The sequence below is a fragment of the Heterodontus francisci genome, chromosome 11, assembly GCF_036365525.1.
Source record: "Heterodontus francisci isolate sHetFra1 chromosome 11, sHetFra1.hap1, whole genome shotgun sequence".
Lineage (NCBI taxonomy): Eukaryota > Metazoa > Chordata > Chondrichthyes > Heterodontiformes > Heterodontidae > Heterodontus > Heterodontus francisci.
The window spans coordinates 74,746,526-74,766,462 of record NC_090381.1 but is presented as its reverse complement, the minus strand read 5'-3'; the positions used below and the strand labels follow the sequence as shown (position 1 = coordinate 74,766,462).

Here is a 19,937-nt window from a genome sequence, read left to right as displayed (position 1 = left end):
ACACCCCAAGGACTGCAGTGGTTCAAGAAGGCAGCTCACCACCACCTTCTCAAGGGCAATTAGGGATAGGCAATAAAAGTTGGCCTGGCCAGTGACACCCACATCCCACGAACGAGTGAAAAAAAATCATGTAGGTCAATGCTCCAGGATACTGGGCTGTCATGGTGCCTTCATTCTGTGGCAGTTCGCTATGCAAAATGCACTTGATCCACCAAGCTAACCAAAGGGTGACTACTGGGTGACAAGGACGATCTGCTGACAGCACAGCTCATGACACCAGTGTGCAACCCATGCAAACATGCGTAGCATAGCATACAATGCAAGCCATGCTCTTACAGGAAATGTGATGGAGCAATAAAGCAATGCTTCAGCCACCTGGATCACTCTGGAGGAGCTCTGCAGTACACAGCAGAGCAGTGATAAGATACATAATTGTCTGCAGCATGCTGTACAGATTTCCCACCCTGAGCGGACAGCCCTTGTCACCAGCTATAAGGTGAGCTGTTGAGGAGCAGGAAGAGGAAGGGAGGAGGAAACCTCGAAAGCCCCTTTCTGCCTGGGCTGTCTGAAAGAAATGAATTTGAGTGCAACCCCAATTCACACCACACCTCACCTCCCCTCGGTCACTGACCATCACAGTCCCTGCTTGGCCACCATGCAAAAATAAAAGCCATCACAAAATAAAAATTCCAAACCAAATTTATAAATGAAATCATGATTTAGTGCATACAAACATGAACTAATCTTTCTTGTGCATTCCCTTAGTGCCTGTCTTCTATGTGCTTTTGCCTATCCTAGTGCGCTTATACAGTGCTATCCCCATGGCTGTAACATGGTCTTGGAGGATGACCCCAAGTAGCTCTAGACATACAAGACCAAGCTTTGGACTGCACCATATTAGCAAGGGCAGCAGCCACCTGTGCTGATGGGCTGACAGGCAACAGCAAGGGCACTGGCACAGTGACAGTGGTGGGAGGATGAATGCTGTTAACCTGAGAGAGGACAGCAGGTTTGTGCTCCATGAAGCCCCTGCTATTCACCCCAGAGCAGCTCCTCATCAATCCTAGTAATTTGTTGGAGGACAGATTGCTGGACTGCTGTGACACCCCGCATGCCCCTTTGCACATTGTAATCCACAGACATAATGGCAGCAGTTTGAGCTTGCGTAGAAGCAAGCTGACCTTGCGTAACTTCAGCCTGAGCTTCCACTGCAACACCCAGATGTTGGTCAGCTGCTGCTTGTGTTTTTTTTATAGTTAATTTAATGTAAAATCCGGTACTGAAAGCAAAATAGAGGAAAAGAAAGATGTGAGAAAGTGAGAGAAATAAGAGACAGAAAGAAAAAGTAAAAAATTTTAAAATTCTTTTTTTAAAATCTCCAATAATTGAAATCTGAAAGCGAGAAATTTCGCACTTGTTAAAGTACATTTTCAGTGCCAGAGAGGTAATTTGGCAGTAGTTAAGACTTATCACACCCTTAAAAATTCACTTACACGTGAATAAACAAACTGTAACTTTTTCTGGCATGTTTAGTGAGTTAGCATGAAAAGTCTTAATTGCACTTATTCCTATATTAAAACCTATTCAAATAGCTAGGAGTTTGGTAGTAGAGCATTCAGCAAACATGCTGTCATTTCTCAATTTTACTATCACATTCCCTTCATAGAAATGTAGCAAGACCTGGACAATATCCAGGCTTGGGCTGATAAGTGGCAAATAACATTGTGCCACACAAGTGCCAGGCAACAACTGTCTCAAACAAGTGAGAATCTAATCATCTCCCCTTGACATTCAATGGCATTACGATCGCTGAATCCCCCACTATCAACAGCCTGGGGGTTACTATTGTCCAGAAACTGAATAGGAGTAGCCATATAAATGTCATGGCTGCAAGAGCAGGTCAGAGGCTAGGAATCCTGCAGCGAGTAATTCACCTGCTGACTCCCCAAAGCCTGTCCACCATCTACAAGGCACAAGTCAGGAGTGTGATGGAATACTCTCCACTTGTCTGGATGGGTGCAGCTCCAACAACATTCAAGAAGCTCGACACAGTGGCGCAGTGGTTAGCACCACAGCCTCACAGCTCCAACGACCCGGGTTCAATTCTGGGCACTGCCTGTGTGGAGTTTGCAAGTTCCCCCTGTGTCTGCGTGGGTTTCCTCCGGGTGCTCCGGTTTCCTCCCACATGCCAAAGACTTGCAGGTGATAGGTTAATTGGCCATTATAAATTGCCCCTAGTGTAGGTAGGTGGTAGGGAAATATAGAGACAGGTGGGGATGTGGTGGGAATATGGAATTAGTGTAGGATTAGTATAAATGGGTGGTTGATGGTCGGCATAGACTCGGTGGGCCGAAGGGCTTGTTTCAGTGCTGTATCTCTAAACTAAACCTTCCAGGACAAAGCAGCCGACTTGATCGGCACCCCATCCACCACCTTCAACATTCACTTCCTCCAACACCAACGCACAGCGGCAGCAGTATGTACCATTTACAAGGCTCCTTAGACAGCACCTTCCAAACCTGTGACCTCTACCAACTAGAAGGACAAGGGCAGCAAGTGCATGGAAACACCACTACCTGCAAATTCCCCTCCAAGTTTCCCACCATCCTTCACTGTTGCTGGGTCAAAATCCTGGAACTCCCTTCCTAACAGAAGTGTGGGTGTACCTACCCCACATGGACTGCAGTGGTTCAAGAAGGTGGCTCACCACCAGCTTCTCAAAGGAAATTAGGGATGGGCAAGAAATGCTGTCCTAACCAGTGATGCCCACATCCCATGATTGAATGAAAAAAATTACGACAGGTTTAATTCTTTATGCCAAAAATAATTTCTAGGCTTAAAATTCTACTGATTTTAATTGTGGTACATAAATAGCTCCATCGATATTGTAAGTCACAGACAGTATTTGTCATTCTTGCATTTGTCCCAAACAGTATATTAAGGTAGCTTGAAACATTAATTCAGGATCTAGCCCTACAAAGCTGTCTTACTTGCATATTCATGCATTATTCATCATTCTGCCTTTAAAAAAAGATTAAAACAGGGAAGTATTTTTAACAGTGAGGAAAAAGCTTCACAATGAAATGGCTAATTTTTCTATCCAGGTTACCCAACTTCACACTATTCATTCGTGTAGTGTTTATGTTGAATTCAGCATTGTTTACATGCCTTCTTGGGCTATGATACAGTGGAAGTTACATGACATAGTACTTGGAATACAGACAATAAGCATCTTATGTCATTCAGTTGTATATACTGAAGGATCACATGATCACTGACTATCCTAGATAAAGGGGAAGGGTTCAGATTAGGCAAGGAGGATTGATAATGGAAATAATTCTATATTTACAATGTTTTTCTTAAAACAGCTTCGTGATAAATGTTCTTTATATATTTTTTTCCCAACAGGGAGGGAAGGGCAGCAGTGGTCTCCTCATTTTGCATATTTAAGTATATGGCTCTCTACAGCATGATCCAGTATCTTGGGGTTCTGTGTCTGTACTGGGTATGAGTAATTTTTCAAAATTATTTTTATTGTAAAGGAATTGGAAAATTTTCACTTTAATTTTATTCAGCTGAATTATATATATTTATCTCATTTTGTGGATTCAAAAGACCTTGGTTAAAATTCAGAGCACCATTTGTAAATTACATCAAATCCATTCAGATTTGAAAGACTGGAATTAAGGAAAGACAAATTGATTGTTCTGAAACAAAAGCAAAATACTGCAGGTGCTGGAAATCTAAAATGAATACAGAAATGCTGGAAATACTCAGCAGGTCAGGCAGTATCCATGCAGAGAGAAATAAAGTTACCGTTTCCGGTCCATGGCCTTTCATCAGATTGTTCTAAATCCTGATCTAAAACTCAACATGAACTCAAAAGTTTAATGCTTGTCACTAAAAAACAAATGTAAACCAAGCAAGTCTGAATCCACTTATTTAAAGTTATTTTACATTGACTTTGATTTCTCATATGTATTATTTCTAATCAGGAATCTATTTATTAAAATGCAGGCATTTCACAAAACAAGGTTTCATAAATTTTCAAAGATCACTTGGTTGCCTATTTCTTCAACTTTATTTCTTTCTGTCTTTGAAGATGGTTCCATTTGATTTTGGCAGTCTGTGTTATCTTGCCCAACTACCCAGTCTTTATGTATGAGTCCAGGGATTGAACAACTTGTTCACAGATTCAATGGCCTGTTCAGATTCAATCAATACAAAGTTCAATCCTGTCCTTACCTGATATCCACATATCTACATTTTCGAGTCTGGGTGATTGGATAGTGATCAAGATTTGAAGCATTGGCTGACTCTTTCCTCTCCAGCCAAGAACACTGTGATCAACTAGATTGGCCACCCCAGCTGAAATTCCTTAACCAAGAACGCCCCAAGAATTGAACCAAGGATCCTCCCAGTCTACAAAGTTCACACAACATGATGCACATATGCCAATTCGGCTCGCCAGGACTGCAATTTTACAACACAAGCTATTTTACAAAGCAGCATTTTATAAAAGCTTCAGTCAAATTGAGATACTATTTTGTCAATCGAAAGGAAGGTTGTGATCTGCATGCTTAATGTAATATAGAAAATGTATTTTGTGTCACTTATACTTGTGTATTGTGCAGTGTAGCCTATTTTCTCTTCCCACACTGGCAACAATCTCAGCAACTGCAGAGTTTGCAGACACTATTCTAGCATTAACTATGAATTTACAAGTTACTTATATTCAGTGTATTAATATAAAATTACTTTTCCAATTCAGGAAGCAAATACTTTTGGAAATTATCAGTTTTTGTTTGAGGATCTGGCTATTACAACAGTTATTGGTATCACGAGTAAGTATTCTTACTGCTGTGTCCCAATAAATCATTCAGCTAATGTCAATGTTTTCTTGGTTTTTGGCAAATTAATAAAGGCTTGAATCTTGAAATATGTATGTAGCAGCTGAGTAAACAACTTATAACTGAAATATTATGGCCTGGAGTTTCCACTTGATTGTACTGACTGTATCAGTGCAATTACCCTGACATCGGTGTAACCAACACAAAAATTGTGGAATTTTAAATGCAAATTGCATTCAGCGCAAATCGAGTTTTCACAGTTTTTTGCACTGGTTTTTAAAACATTGTGATAGTAGCAGGCCCTGCCCACAAAACTGGCCATGATACCATTGAAGAACGCTGCACAGGCCATGCAGGTAGCAGCCCGTGGCACCGCCTGCGTCCAGGGAATTAAGGTAAGCCTGCCTAGAGCTACTTATATGAATGAATCTCTTCCCCCTTTGCATTTGGTGAAATGCATATGAGTTTGGCCAGAAACTTGGGAGGGTGGGGAATTTTTCAAAAGGAACTCAATTTGCACTGGAATTATTGTGCTCAAAGCAGAAACTCTACTCCATCATATCAGCTTCTACATTTTTCAATATATTTATATATTAGTGAGACTATTGATAGTTTCCTGCATGCCCCAGAGTCAGGGGTGAGGAACAGCAATATATTGAACTAATTAATTAAGAAAAAATATTGAGTATATCATAAAATATTAATGCATACTTTTGCTTCATATGAAATGCATGAATTTCAGTGAAAATTTAGCATGGTGATGTAAAGACTTAATAGGAATTTATTTTAACTTTAGGTAATTTACTGTCATTTCAAGTATCTAATAAATACTAAGTTTTTTAGTCAGTTTTTGCATTCACAACATGCTGTTTTGTTGGGATGCTGGGGCAGTAAAGGCTTGAAACATCTCTGTGAATTCTCCCCATGTTGATCAGTCTTACTGGAAAAGCAGTGGTGCAATTCATGAAAGAGTACTGCTGGCCTTTCTCTCCATGGTTTTCTCTTTCTTTTCCTGGGAGCTCACTTTCCTCACTGCAGTCAGAGGGTAAATTCAACTCAGACAGCCAAGGATTGAAAATTGATGAGCACCTCAACTGCCCCATTGATACCCAAGGATCTGCTGATGCCATATTCAGGCAAGTCTATAAATGGCCTGCTCACCTGAAAAAGGCATAAGGCTCCTTTACTATGCAAATTGTAGTCCTGTGATTTTAACAGTATGCTCACTGTTAAATCAACTAGCTTCAAGTTATTAATTGTAAAAATCCTACATTTGTACTGCAGTACAATATGTGACATGATAATATGTAATAATGGTTGGAATCGATCTACATAATACAAAACAATGTTTTTTTTTAAACACTTGTTTCCATTAGTTCATGCTATTAGAACTGTGGTCCAATTATTATTTAAAATAGGTTTTAAAAATACTTCCTGTTATGGGATGCAAAGGCTCAAAGCAAAACACAGTAACTATAAAATTAACAGTTAGTAGGGAATGTGTCAGTTGTTTCTCAACTTCATACTCTTCCCTTGGCGGACAATGTGAAGTAGTAGATTAACAGTCTGATAGTGCATGTGAACACTCCTTTCATAACCATATTTATACCAACTGAAAGGCTGATTAGTCTGAGTGAGTTTTATGGACTTACACAACCTATATGATGAGTGGGGAGTGGGGGGTGGTCTCTCAAACTCACCAGGTACGAGTATCCCACTGGATGTCAACCTAGAATTCAGAGCCAGGGCTCTGGTTTCCACTCACCAGGATTGTCTGGACTAGGGATTGTATCCTACACCTTTGAACTCAGAGGTGGAATGCTACCACTAAGCCAAAGGCTAGCTCCAGGTTGGGAGTGATCGTGGAAGATGTTCCAACTGGAAAGCTCACAAAAACCCAGATTTGGTTTTTTTGTGCAATGAGTCATAAAATGTGTGGAAGCGTATTCAGGAGTGTATACACTCTCGAGATTCGGATGATGATCACTCATTCTTTGCTCCTTCAGTTTAAAGTTGTTGAGACCGTTTGAGTCACAAGACTGCAACATATTCAATCTTAGATATGTTCTTTATAAAACTGCTCTGCCAGTTAGAGTTCCTTCATGTTATCATGGTGACAGTGTATCATTGAAATTTAAAAAAAGAGTTTTGGAAGAGGTCGATGTGCTTTTTAGCAGATCCAGCCAAGATATTTGTCTATATCAGCTAATAGGAACTAATTCAAATCTTTATTGTATTTCAGTGAGCTTTAATCATGCACATCCACAGTTGGACCCGCATCGACCCCCTGGTCAGCTTATCTCTCCACCTTTGCTGCTGTCAGTTATTCTCAATGTCATTCTTAGCCTGGTTTTACATGTGCTTGGATTCATAATGGTTCAACAACAGCCTTGGTACACACCTACAGATATATACAGGTAAAATGTATTAACATGTATTACAAAGTATTTACACCACAGATGGCCCAATAGATCCATGCTGGTGTTTATGCTCCACATGAGCATCCTCCCACCTTTCTTCATATAACCCAGGGTTGTCCAACATAAGGCCCGCAGGCCAGGATCCGGCCCGCCAAAGGTTTCCATCCGGCCCACGGATGTATTTCAGAGATGAGAAATTTCCCATCGTCGTCTTGTTTCAGATCAGCTTTTTTAAAAAATCGCAAGTCAGTTTCATTGTTGACAACTGCTTGGAACGGTAACAGCGGTTTCCCAACTTTGGACAGATTCCGGGTTTGCCGATGTTTTTTTGAATAGGCCGCCAGAAAACTCTGAATCTGTCCAAACTTGGCAAACCGCTGTTTCCGATGTCAGCACCAGTCAGCTGTGAAACTCAGCACAATTTTTTTTAAAACTGACCAACCACAAAGCAGCTGTTCTGAGCACTCCCGCTCCCCACAACTGCCAGAGGGGGGAGGTGGTGGGAGGAAGAGAGAGAGAGGGGGAGAGGGTGGGGGGGAAACAGGGAGCGAGGGGGCAGGAGGGAGGAAAAAGAGAGAGACAGAGGGGGGAAACAGAGAGAGAGCGAGAAAGAGGGGGAACAGAGAGATAGAGGGGGAGCAGAGAGAGTGAGAGGGGAACAGAGAGAGACAGAGAGAGAGGGGGAAACAGAGAGGGGGGGAAGAGAGAGAGAGAGGTGGAACACAGAGAGAGGGGGGAAACAGAGAGAGAGGGGGGAACAGAGAGAGAGAGAGAGAGAGGGAACAGAGAGAGAGAGATGGGGGGGCAGAGAGAGGAAGAACAGAGAGAGGGGGAGGAACAGAGAGAGGGGGAACAGAGAGAGAGGGGGGACAGACAGAGAAAGGGGGACCGAGACAAAGAGAGAGAGAGAGATGGACAGAGAGGGGGAAACAGAGAGGGAAAGAGAGAGCGAACAGAACATAGAACATAGAACATAGAACATACAGCACAGAACAGGCCCTTCGGCCCACAATGTTGTGCCGATCCTTTGTCCTCTGTCAAGGACAATTTAATCTATACCCCATCATTCTCCTTTATCCATATACCTATCCAAAAGCCTTTTGAAAGTCCCTAAAGTTTCTGACTCAACAACTTCCCCGGGCAAGGCATTCCATGCCTCGACCACTCTCTGGGTAAAGAACCTTCCCCTGACATCCCCCTTATATCTCCCACCCTTCACCTTAAATTTATGACCCCTTGTAACGCTTTGCTCCACCCGGGGAAAAAGTTTCTGACTGTCTACCCTATCTATTCCCCTGATCATCTTATAAACCTCTATCATGTCACCCCTCATCCTTCTCCTTTCTAATGAGAAGAGGCCTAGAATGTTCAGCCTTTCCTCGTAAGACTTATTCTCCATTCCAGGCAACATCCTGGTAAATCTCCTCTGCACCCTCTCCAAGGCTTCCACATCCTTCCTAAAATGAGGCGACCAGAACTGCACACAGTACTCCAAATGAGGCCTTACCAAGGTCCTGTACAGCTGCATCATCACCTCACGGCTCTTAAATTCAATCCCTCTGCTAATGAACGCTAACACCCCATATGCCTTCTTCACAGCCCTATCCACTTGAGTTGCAACTTTCAATGATCTATGCACATAGACCCCAAGGTCTCTCTGCTCCTCCACATGCCCAAGAACCCTACCGTTAACCCAGTATTTTGCATTCATGTTTGTCCTTCCAAAATGGACGACCTCACACTTTTCAGGGTTAAACTCCATCTGCCACTTTTCAGCCCAGCACTGCAACCTATCCAAGTCCCTTTGCAGACGACAATAGCCCTCCTCGGTATCCACAACTCCACCAACCTTTGTATCATCTGCAAATTTACTGACCCACCCTTCGACTTCCTCATCCAAGTCGTTAACAAAAATCACAAACAGGAGAGGACCCAGAACTGATCCCTGTGGCACGCCACTGGTAACTGGGCTCCAGGCTGAGTATTTACCATCTAAGACCACTCTCTGCCTTCTATCAGTTAGCCAATTCTTAATCCAACTGGCCACATTCCCCACTATCCCATGCCTCCTGACTTTCTCCATAAGTCTACCATGGGGGACCTTATCAAATGCCTTACTAAAATCCATGTACACCACATCCACTGGTTTACCCTCATCCACTTGCTTGGTCACCTGCTCAAAGAATTCAATCAGGCTTGTGAGGCAAGACCTACCCCTCACAAAACCGTGCTGACTGTCCCGAATCAAGCAGTGTCTTTCCAGATGCTCATAAATCCTATCCCTCAGCACCTTTTCCATCAACTTGCCTACCACCGAAGTAAGACTAACTGGCCTGTAATTCCCAGGGTTGTTCCTATTCCCTTTCTTGAACAGGGGCACAACATTTGCCACCCTCCAATCACCTGGTACCACCCCCGTCAGCAGAGAAGATGAAAAGATCATTGCCAGCGGCTCTGCAATTTCATCCCTTGCTTCCCATAACATCCTTGGATATACCCCGTCAGGCCCGGGAGACTTGTCTATCTTCAAGTTATTCAAAAACCCCAACACATCTTCCCTCCTAACGAGCACTTCCTCGAGCTTACCAGTCTGTTTCACACCGTCCTCTTCAGTAATACACCCCTTCTCATTCGTAAATACCGAAGAGAAGTACTCATTCAAAACCTCACTTATCTCTTCCGGCTCAACACACAGTCTCCCGCTATTGTCCTTGACCGGACCTATGGTCCCCCTAGTCATCCTCATATTTCTGACATACGCGTAAAAGGCCTTGGGGTTTTCTTTTATCCTACCCGCCAAGCATTTTTCATGCCCTCTCTTAGCTCTCCTAATCCCTTTCTTCAGATCCTTCCTGGCCATCTTGTATCCCTCCAGAGCTATGCCTGTGCCCTTTTTCCTCAACCTTATATACGCATCCTTCTTCTTCCTAACAAGACTCTCAACCTCTCTTGTCAACCACGGTTCCCTCACATGACCATCCCTTCCCTGTCTGACAGGGACATGCTTATCAATGGCCCCTACTATCTGCTCCTTGAAAAAGTTCCACATTTCGACCGTGCCCTTCCCTGCCAGCATATGCTCCCAACTTATGCTCCTCAGTTCCTGCCTGACAGCATCATATCTACCCTTCCCCCAATTGTAAACCTTGCCCTGTTGCACATACCTATCCTTCTCCATTACCACAGTGAATGCTACAGAATTGTGATCACTATCTCCAAAGTGCTCGCCCACCAACAGCTCTATCACTTGCCCTGGTTCATTACCTAGTACCAAATCCAATATTGCCTCCCCTCTGGTCGGGCAGTCTACATACTGAGTCAGAAAAGCTTCCTGGACATACTGCACAAACACTACCCCATCCAAACTATTCGATCTAAAGAGTTGCCAATCAATATTTGGGAAGTTGAAATCCCCCATAATTACTACCCTGTGACTTCTGCTCCTTTCCAAAATCTGTTTCCCAATCTGCTCTTCCACCTCCCTGCTGCTATTGGGGGGCCTATAGAAAACTCCCATCAAGGTGACTGCTCCTTTCCTGTTCCTGACCTCAACCCACAGTGCCTCAGTCGGCAGATCCTCCTCGAAAATTCTTTCAGCAGTTGTTACACTATTTCTAACTAACAATGCCACCCCCCCACCTCTTTTACCACCATTCCTAATCTTATGAAAACATCTATAACCAGGTACCTCCAAAAACCATTCCTCCCCCTCACCTATCCACGTTTCAGTGATGGCCACAACATCGTAGTCCCAAGTGCCCATCCACGCCTTCAATTCACTCACCTTATTCCTGATGCTTCTTGCGTTGAAGTATACGCACTTTAACCCTTCTCCGTGCCCATCTGTCCTCTGTGACAGTGCTACCTTCCCCAATACCTCACTACACTCTTTGTCTTTCTGAGTGGACCCACTGGTCCCTGGATTACAAGTCCGGTTCCCATCCCCCTCCCAAACTAGTTTAAACCCTCCCGAACAGTACTAGCAAACCTCCCTCCCAGGATATTGGTGCCCCTCTGGTTCAGATGCAGCCCGTCCTGTTTGAACAGGTCCCATCTTCCCCAGAATGCAGTCCAATTATCCAAGAACTGGAAGCCCTCCCTCCTACACCATTCCTGCAGCCACGTGTTCAGCTGTGCTCTCTCCCTATTCCTAGCCTCACTATCACGTGGCGCCGGCAACAAACCAGAGATAACAACTCTGTCCGTCCGAGCTTTCAGCTTCCAGCCTAACTCCCTAAACTCACTTCTAACATCTGTGCCACCCTTCCTTCCTACGTCGTTGGTGCCAATGTGCACCACGACCTCTGGCTGCTCCCCCTCCCCTTTAAGGATCCTGAAGACGCGATCACAAACATCACGGACCCTGGCACCAGGGAGGCAACAAACCATCCGTGCGTCTCGCCTGCGCCCACAGAACCGCCTGTCCGTACTCCTCACCATCGAGTCCCCGATGACTAGTGCTCTCCCATTCTCCCTCCTTCCCTTCTGAGCCACAGTGCAGGACCCCGTGCCAGAGGCCCGGTCACTGCAGCCTGCCCCCGATAGGCCGTCCCCCCCAACAGTATCTAAAACTGTATACTTGTTGTTGAGGGGAACGACCACAGGAGATCCCTGCACTGACCTCTTCCCACCTCTAACTGTTACCCAGCTGCCTTTGATTTGTGGAGTAACGACCTCCGTGTAGCTTCTATCTATCAACCCCTCAGCTTCCCGAATGATCCTCAGTTCATCCAGCTCCAGCTCCAATTCCCTAACACGGTCTGATAGGAGCTGGAGACGGATGCACTTCCAGCAGGTGAAGTCGGCAGGGCCACCGGAGGTTTCCCTCACCTCGAACATTCTGCAGGAGGAGCACTGCACTACACTGGCTGCCATTTCTTTTATTCAATTACCCCTTAGTTAAGTACAACTATAGATATTAACAAAAACAGTAAATAGCTTACCTGCTCAGTCCTTTTTGGTTAGAGGAGGAGGGTAAAAAGGGTCTTATTATTAGGTTAGAGGAGGAGGATGGGTGGGAGACACTACATGTGTAGTGGCTCGGGTTTACTCAGCTCCGCACCTTTAAGGAAAATACCTACCCAGGAGTCCTCGCTGCCGACCAGCTTCCGGTTCCTCCGGCGCCAAAAGAAACTCAAAGACAAGGAAAACAGTAAGTAAAACAGTAAGTACTTACTTTTAAATCACAGCTCCTGATGCCTTCACTCACCCACCGAAGAGTCGCTACCTTCTCCTGCTGCTCCGCCGGGAAATGAGGCCGAGTCCACGGAGCTCCGCACCTTTAAGGAAAATACCTACCCAGGAGTCCTCGCTGCCGACCAGCTTCCGGTTCCTCCGGCGCCAAAAGAAACTCAAAGACAAGGAAAACAGTAAGTAAAACAGTAAGTACTTACTTTTAAATCACAGCTCCTGATGCCTTCACTCACCCACCGAAGAGTCGCTACCTTCTCCTGCTGCTCCGCCGGGAAATGAGGCCGAGTCCACGGAGCTCCGCACCTTTAAGGAAAATACCTACCCAGGAGTCCTCGCTGCCGACCAGCTTCCGGTTCCTCCGGCGCCAAAAGAAACTCAAAGACAAGGAAAACAGTAAGTAAAACAGTAAGTACTTACTTTTAAATCACAGCTCCTGATGCCTTCACTCACCCACCGAAGAGTCGCTACCTTCTCCTGCTGCTCCGCCGGGAAATGAGGCCGAGTCCACGGAGCTCCGCACCTTTAAGGAAAATACCTACCCAGGAGTCCTCGCTGCCGACCAGCTTCCGGTTCCTCCGGCGCCAAAAGAAACTCAAAGACAAGGAAAACAGTAAGTAAAACAGTAAGTACTTACTTTTAAATCACAGCTCCTGATGCCTTCACTCACCCACCGAAGAGTCGCTACCTTCTCCTGCTGCTCCGCCGGGAAATGAGAGAGAGAAAGGGTGGGGGGGGTACACAGAACAAGGATAACACGGCAGGGGGGGTGACAACACAGAAAGGGGGTACACAGGGAGAGACAGAGGGAGAGAGAGAGAGTGATCAAAATCACTCCTGACCGATGGACATCTATCTGGAATACTCTGCATTACTACATGAAGTATGCAAACAAACACCGACTGCTTGTGCAAAAAAAAAATGTCAGGTATCTCACTAAATCAGTGTCCAGCATAGTGATGAGAAAGTAAGTCAATAAATTTATCTTTTCATTTAAAGCTTCTTCACAAAAATGCACTTTTGTTGTTGTTTTAATTAATAGAAAGACACATTTTTAATGCCTTTATCATTCCGAAATTGTTGGAATATAAGCCAAAAATTGTAATGTGGCTTCCCAAGCGAAAAGATGGTGCAATGGGAAGTGTTTTTTATTTCACCATTGCCACTATGCAATGAAAAGCTTTTTTTATGTTGTCTGCAACATAAGTGGGATGCGTGGAGTTCAGGTCGTTGAAAATCTCAAAACAGGTTTATTAAACAACAAATAACTATATACCATACAGAGCTATCACAGAACTTGCCTCTTGCTGTTACAATTACAGAGTGAGACTCGCCTTTAGTCACATGACTACATCTTGGCACTTAGCTCATTAGCATACTAAGATCTTAAAGGTACATTACTATTAAAGGCAATCACACAACATCCCCCTTCTCTCCAAAGATAAGTCTTGTATGCTAAAAATAAAAACAGATGAAATTAGATAACATCAAAATTATTTACTCATGGCTGGAGATTATGAAATTTGCAATAATAGAGGCTCAAAAGTCCATAGGTCTCCTTGGTAGTTGACAACTCCTGCTCATGGACTTTGCGCTTCATCTGTTGCTGTTCTTTTTGCAGTTTCACTCTCCCTGCATTCATTTTTTGTTGCTCTGCCTTCAGCCTGCTAACATACTCTGTTGCTTTTCTCAAGATGACCATTTCTGAGGTCTCGTCACTCTTGGAAAGTTCCAGCACCTCATCTTGAAGCGTCAATAGACATTGCTTCAACTCATTCCTCCTCTGTCTCTTCAGGACATTGCATGTCCTTCGCTTCTCCTTATCATCCACATCAGAAGGACTTGTTGGGGGAAGAGTACTTGGTCTCATGGAGATATCTGTCCATTCTGGCTCGTTGTGGTGCTGGTGATTCTCTAAAGAGCAGAAGTGAAGGTGTAGCATAGTTGTGCTGTTGCTGGGTTTCCAGACTGTTTGGTGCTGATCGGAGTGTGCAAGCAGGTTCTGGTTCTTGGAGATTTCCCCTTGGCAATGCTCTCATGGATGGTGATGATGTTGAGGTCCTTACACCCTGGTAGTCCTGCCACTGCTGGTCTGCTTATGTCTACTAGGTAGAACGTTTGTGATTTCCAAGCCGACTTGCCGTAACTGCATTGCATTGTTAATGTGCCACTGCAAGGGATGGGTAACCCATTGTATGCAGATAGTTTGGCAGTTGTTGGTTGTATTTTTTTTTATTCATCATGGGATGTGGGTATTGCTGGCTAGGACAGCATTTATTGCCCATCCCGAATTGCCCTTCAGAAGGTGGTGGTGAACTGCCTTCTTGAACCGCTGCAGTCCATGTGAGGTGCTATTAGGAAGGGAGTTTCAGGATTTTGACCCAGTGACAGTGAAAGAACAGCAATATAGTTCCAAGTCAGGATGGTGTGTGGCATGGAGGGGAACTTGCAGGTGGTGATGGTCCCATGCATTTGCTGCCCTTGTCCTTCTAGTTGGTAGAGGTCGTGGGTTTGGAAGTTGCTGTCTAAGGAGCCTTGGTGTGTTGCAGCAGTGCATCTCATAGATGGTACACAGATGGCGTCAGTGGTGGAGGGAGTGAATGTTTGTGGATGGGATGCCAATCAAGCAGGCTGCTTTATCCTGGATGGTGTCAAGCTTCTTGAGTGTTGTTGGAGCTGCACCCATCCAGACAAGTGGAGAGTATTCTATCACACTCCTGACTTGTGCCTTGTAGATGGTGGACAGGCTTTGGGGAGTCAAGAGGTGAGTTACTCGCCACAGGATTCCTAGCCTCTGACCTGCCTTTGTAGCCACAGTATTTATATGGCTACTCCAGTTCATTTTCTGGTCAATGATAGCCCCTACGATGTTGATAGTGGGGGATTCAGCGATGGTAATGCCATTGAATGTCAAGGGGAGATGGTTAGATTCTCTCTTGTTTGAGATAGTCGTTGCCTGGCACTTGTGTGGCGTGAATGTTACTTGCCACATTTCAGCCCAAGCCTGGATATTGTCTAGGCTTTGCTGCATTTCTACACGGACTGCTTCTGTATCTGAGGAGTCGCCATTGGTGCTGAACATTGTGAAATCATCAGCGAACATCCCCACTTCTGATCTTATGATTGAAGGCAGGTCATTGATGAAGCAGCTGAAGATTTTTTTTTTAAGCAAAGGTTGTGGAAAAGATCAATTTTAAGCACTTCAGAGCTTTTTGAAAAACAAATCGATCTGCTGAAGGATTTCAAACCTTTTGTTTAAAAACATTATTCCTCGCCCATCGGCAGAATGACTCACCCGATTTCGTTGAAGCCTGTCATTCAGCTCTGACTTCTACAGCTTACGGTAAGTGTTTTCTTCTTTTCCTGTTTGGGCCATTTTTTTTTTTAACTTTTTCTTTCCAGCTGTAGGGAGGTAGTATTTAAAAGCGTTTTCTTGTGGTCTTCAAACTTGGATTTTTTTCTTCTGACCATAGCTGCCAAAATGCAATGAGAAGCTTTTTTTATGTTGTCTGATGGAACATAAATGGGATGTGTGGAGTTCAGGTTGATTGAAGATCTCAAACAGGTCTACTAAACAGCTAACTAATATATACAGTTCAGAGCTACTATTTACAAGACCTTGCCTCTTGCTGTTACAGTTACAGAGCGAGACGCGCATGTAGTCACATGACTACATCCTGGCACTTAGCTGATTAGCATACTTAGATCTTAAAGGTACATTACTCTTAAAGGCAATCACACAACAGGTTGGACAACCCTGAAGTAATCCATCGACGTATTCATCTATTCCTTTCTCCCTCAAGTGTTTACCTAGTTTCCTTTTAACTGCATTTATGCTATTTGCCTCAACTACTCCTTGTGGTATCAAGTTCTACCTTCTAACCACTCTCTCTAGATAAACAAGTTTTTCCTGAATTCCCTATTGGATTTCTTGGTGACTACCTTATATTGATGGCCCCCTAATTCTCGCCTGCAAGAAGAAACATTATCTCTTCATCTACTCCAACTTTCATAATTTTAAAGACCTCTAACAGGAACACCCCTTGGTCTCTTTTCTGGAGATACCCAGCCTGTTCAATCTTTCTTGATGGGTCTCTCCAATGCCTCCATTTTATAAAATGGAGACCAGAACTGTTCACAGTACTCCAAGTGCAGTCTGACCTTCAATTTAAAAATGAACAGCAACAAAAACTTACATTATCAATATGCAGCTGTGATGTTAGTTTTGTTAAAAACTCATGACCACTGTAAATTCTATGTGAATCTAACAGCCTTTCTTATGCCTTTACTACTTCAGGAGCCACTAATGCTTTTGATATTTTTACATTTAATAACAATTAATTATAAAACAATCCATTGGTTTAGTACATTTCATTTTGACATTGCTATATTTTCATATTGCTATTGAGGTATAATAAAAGATTGCATTACCTGATTAATCACAATACAGGATAAAATCTAAATAAAATGTAACTTCCAGCAAAAGACAAAAAATAAATTGACTTTTTAATCAATTGGCTATGAAGAAAACTGATTTCATAGGTTAGTGAAGCTTTCTGTTTTGAATATTTCTTATTTACTGTTGTGACAGAGGCTTGAAATTCTTCACATTCCTATTCTGTTCATAATTAGTGGGACAAATTCTGTACTTCAATAAATTTGGATAACTCAATAAGCGTGAAATTGGTCCTTTGGTAGTGGAGTAAATGACCAATAGAGAATTAGCAGCACATTTTATGCCTCACTTTGTTTTTATTTTTCATTAAAGCCAATTGAGCAGTGTGAAAAACAGGTTGTAGTTTCATTTTAGCCAGTTTGTGTTGGTGCTGAATTTCACTCACCATAATTCTTACTTGTTTGAATGCCTTCTGCTACAAAATGTTTTTACTTCAGTCGCAAATAGTTTTTGAAAGCTTCTCCATCAGTATTCCTTTTTGGAGGGATGTGTGAGTGTAATTCACTTTTCTCGTTGTTTATGTATACAGGACAAGAAAAGGCTATCAGCTGATTTTATGACCATCAGCCATCCCTTTTCCTTCTCTTGGAAGAGAAAAGAAGACAGAGGCCTGTAGCCATTCAGGAGCTCTTTGTTTAACAAAAATCCTCTCCAAACTTACATGGCTGAATAACAAATTGCCAGGAGATCCAGATTCAGACATTATTTACAGAATGTGACCCTTTTCTTCTTAAGTATCTTTTTCCAATGAGTACAAAATCAAGGCATTAAGTCTGTCTTTATAGCTCAATGCTCTCAGGTCAGGAATCTTCCTTATAATAAAAGCAAATACTGCGGATGCTGGAAACCTGAAATAAAAACAAGAAATGCTGGAATACTCAGCAGGTCTGGCAGCATCTGTGGAGAGAGAAGCAGAGTTAACGTTTCGGGTCTGAAGAAGGGTCACTGGACCTGAAACGTTAACTCTGCTTCTCGCTCATAGATGCTGCCAGACCTGCTGAGTATTTTCAGCATTTCTTGTTTTTTATTTTCAGGAATCATCCTTACTGTCCTTATTGGGTCTTCTCCAGTATCATATTGTCTTTCCTAAGGTGGAAGGACAAGAAATAAATGAGGTCATGCCAAAGTCTTATATAACCATATTATTATGGTCCTGGTAATGAATTGGTCAGGCAATACAGCCCTGTTTGCTTTGTCTGTGGTCTCCTCACACTGAGCTTGATACTTGAGGGAGCAGCCAATGATCACGTCCCCATTTTTCACACTTGCATTTACCTATAACCAACACCCATTCATGTTATATTCCATACCTTGATTATGTAAAAAAAGAGACTAGCGAAAGTAAACATGGGTGCCTTAGAGGCTGAGACAGGAGAAATTGTAATGGGGTATAGGAAATGGAAGAGATGTTAAACAAATGCTTTGTGACTGTCTTCACAGTAGAAGACAAAAAAAACATACCAGAAATAGTGAGGAACCAAGGGTTTGATGAGAGTGAGGAACATTAAGTAATTAATATGAGTAAACAAAAGTACTGGAGAAATCAATGGGACTAAAACTTGGAATTATTGTGAAACTGTGAGGAGGATAGTGATAAATTTCAAGAGGACACAGGCTGGTGGAATCTGATGAAATTTAATTCAGCGAAGTGTGAAGCGATTCATTTTGGGATGAAGAATGAGGAGAGGCAATATAAATTAAAGGAAACAATTCTAAAGGGATGCAGGAGTAGATGGATCTGGGGGTATATGCACACAAATCATTGAAGGTTGCAGGGCAGATTGAGAAAGTTGTTCATAAAAACATAGGATCCTGGGCTTTATAAATAGGAGCATGGAGTACAAGAACAAGGAAGTTGTGATAAACCTGTATAAAACACTAGTTCAACCTCAAATGGAGTATTCTATCTAGTTCTGGGCACCACACTTTCAGAAGGATGTGAAAGCATTAGAGAGGTTGCAGAAAAGATCCACAAGAATGGTTCCAGGGATGAGGAACTTCAGTTACATGGATAGGTTGGAGAAGCTGGGACTGTTCTTCTTGGAGAAGAGAAGATTAAGAGGAGATTTGATAGAGGTGTTCAGAATCATGAGGGATCAGAACAGAGTAGATAGGAAGAAACTGTTCCCATTGGCAGAGAATCCAGAACCAAAGGACACCGATTTAAGTTGATTGGCAAAAGAAACAATGGCGACATGAGGAAAAACTTTTTTACACAGTGAGTGATTAGGATCTGGAATGTGGTGGAAGCAGATTCAATCAAGGTCTTCAAAAGAGAACTGGATAATTATCTGAAGGGAAAAAAAATTGCAGGGCTACGGGGAAAAGGCAGGGGAGTGGACGAGGTGAGTTGCTCTTGCAGAGAGCTGGTGCGGACATGATTGGCTGAATGGCCTCCTTCTGTGCTGTAACCATTCTATGATAACTATCTATGTGTACAATTTCCCACTTCTCTACATTAAAAGATAGATCCCCAATCTATCCATATGAACTTTCAATCTGTTTTCTCTTCTAGTGCCTCTGCTACACATTTGGTGTCATCTGAAAATATAGTTACTGTAGCGCCTATGCGTCTTCCAGATCATGAAGAATATAATGAATAGAAGAGGATGAAACACTTGACACATTACTGAGTCTCATTGACCAAAATTAAAAAAACTCCCTTTTTTTATGGTCTCTTAGCCTTTTTTAAAAAAAACTTTCCATTTTATTTCTGCACCATGAGATATATTATTTTCATACAATGCCTCATGTGTCACTTTATCAAAACCTTTTGGAAATACAAGTAGCTGATGTCTACTCGGTCTCCTTAATTCTTCATTCCTGTCACCTCTTCAAAACATTGGATTAGGTTTGTAAAATGTGATCGCTGCTTTCTGAAGCCGCATTGGGTTTCCGTTAACTCCTGTATCTTCTAAATGGGGTTGTCCAACCTTTTTGCGTGGGGGGGCCACATTAGAATTTTTGACTTACATAGTGGGCCGATGAGACAATTTTGGAAAGATAAAGGCATTAAAAATA

General features: G+C 43.0%; 1 protein-coding gene across 1 annotated transcript in view; it reads left to right on the top strand.

Moving 5' to 3' along the window:
• LOC137375038 (probable cation-transporting ATPase 13A4) overlaps nucleotides 1-19,937 on the top strand; it is a 143,576-nt gene that overhangs the window by 92,737 nt on the left and 30,902 nt on the right. The window contains 3 exon segments of the mRNA XM_068041662.1: nucleotides 3,409-3,505; nucleotides 4,772-4,844; nucleotides 7,093-7,267. Of these exon segments, the coding sequence (XP_067897763.1) occupies nucleotides 3,409-3,505; nucleotides 4,772-4,844; nucleotides 7,093-7,267 (345 nt within the window).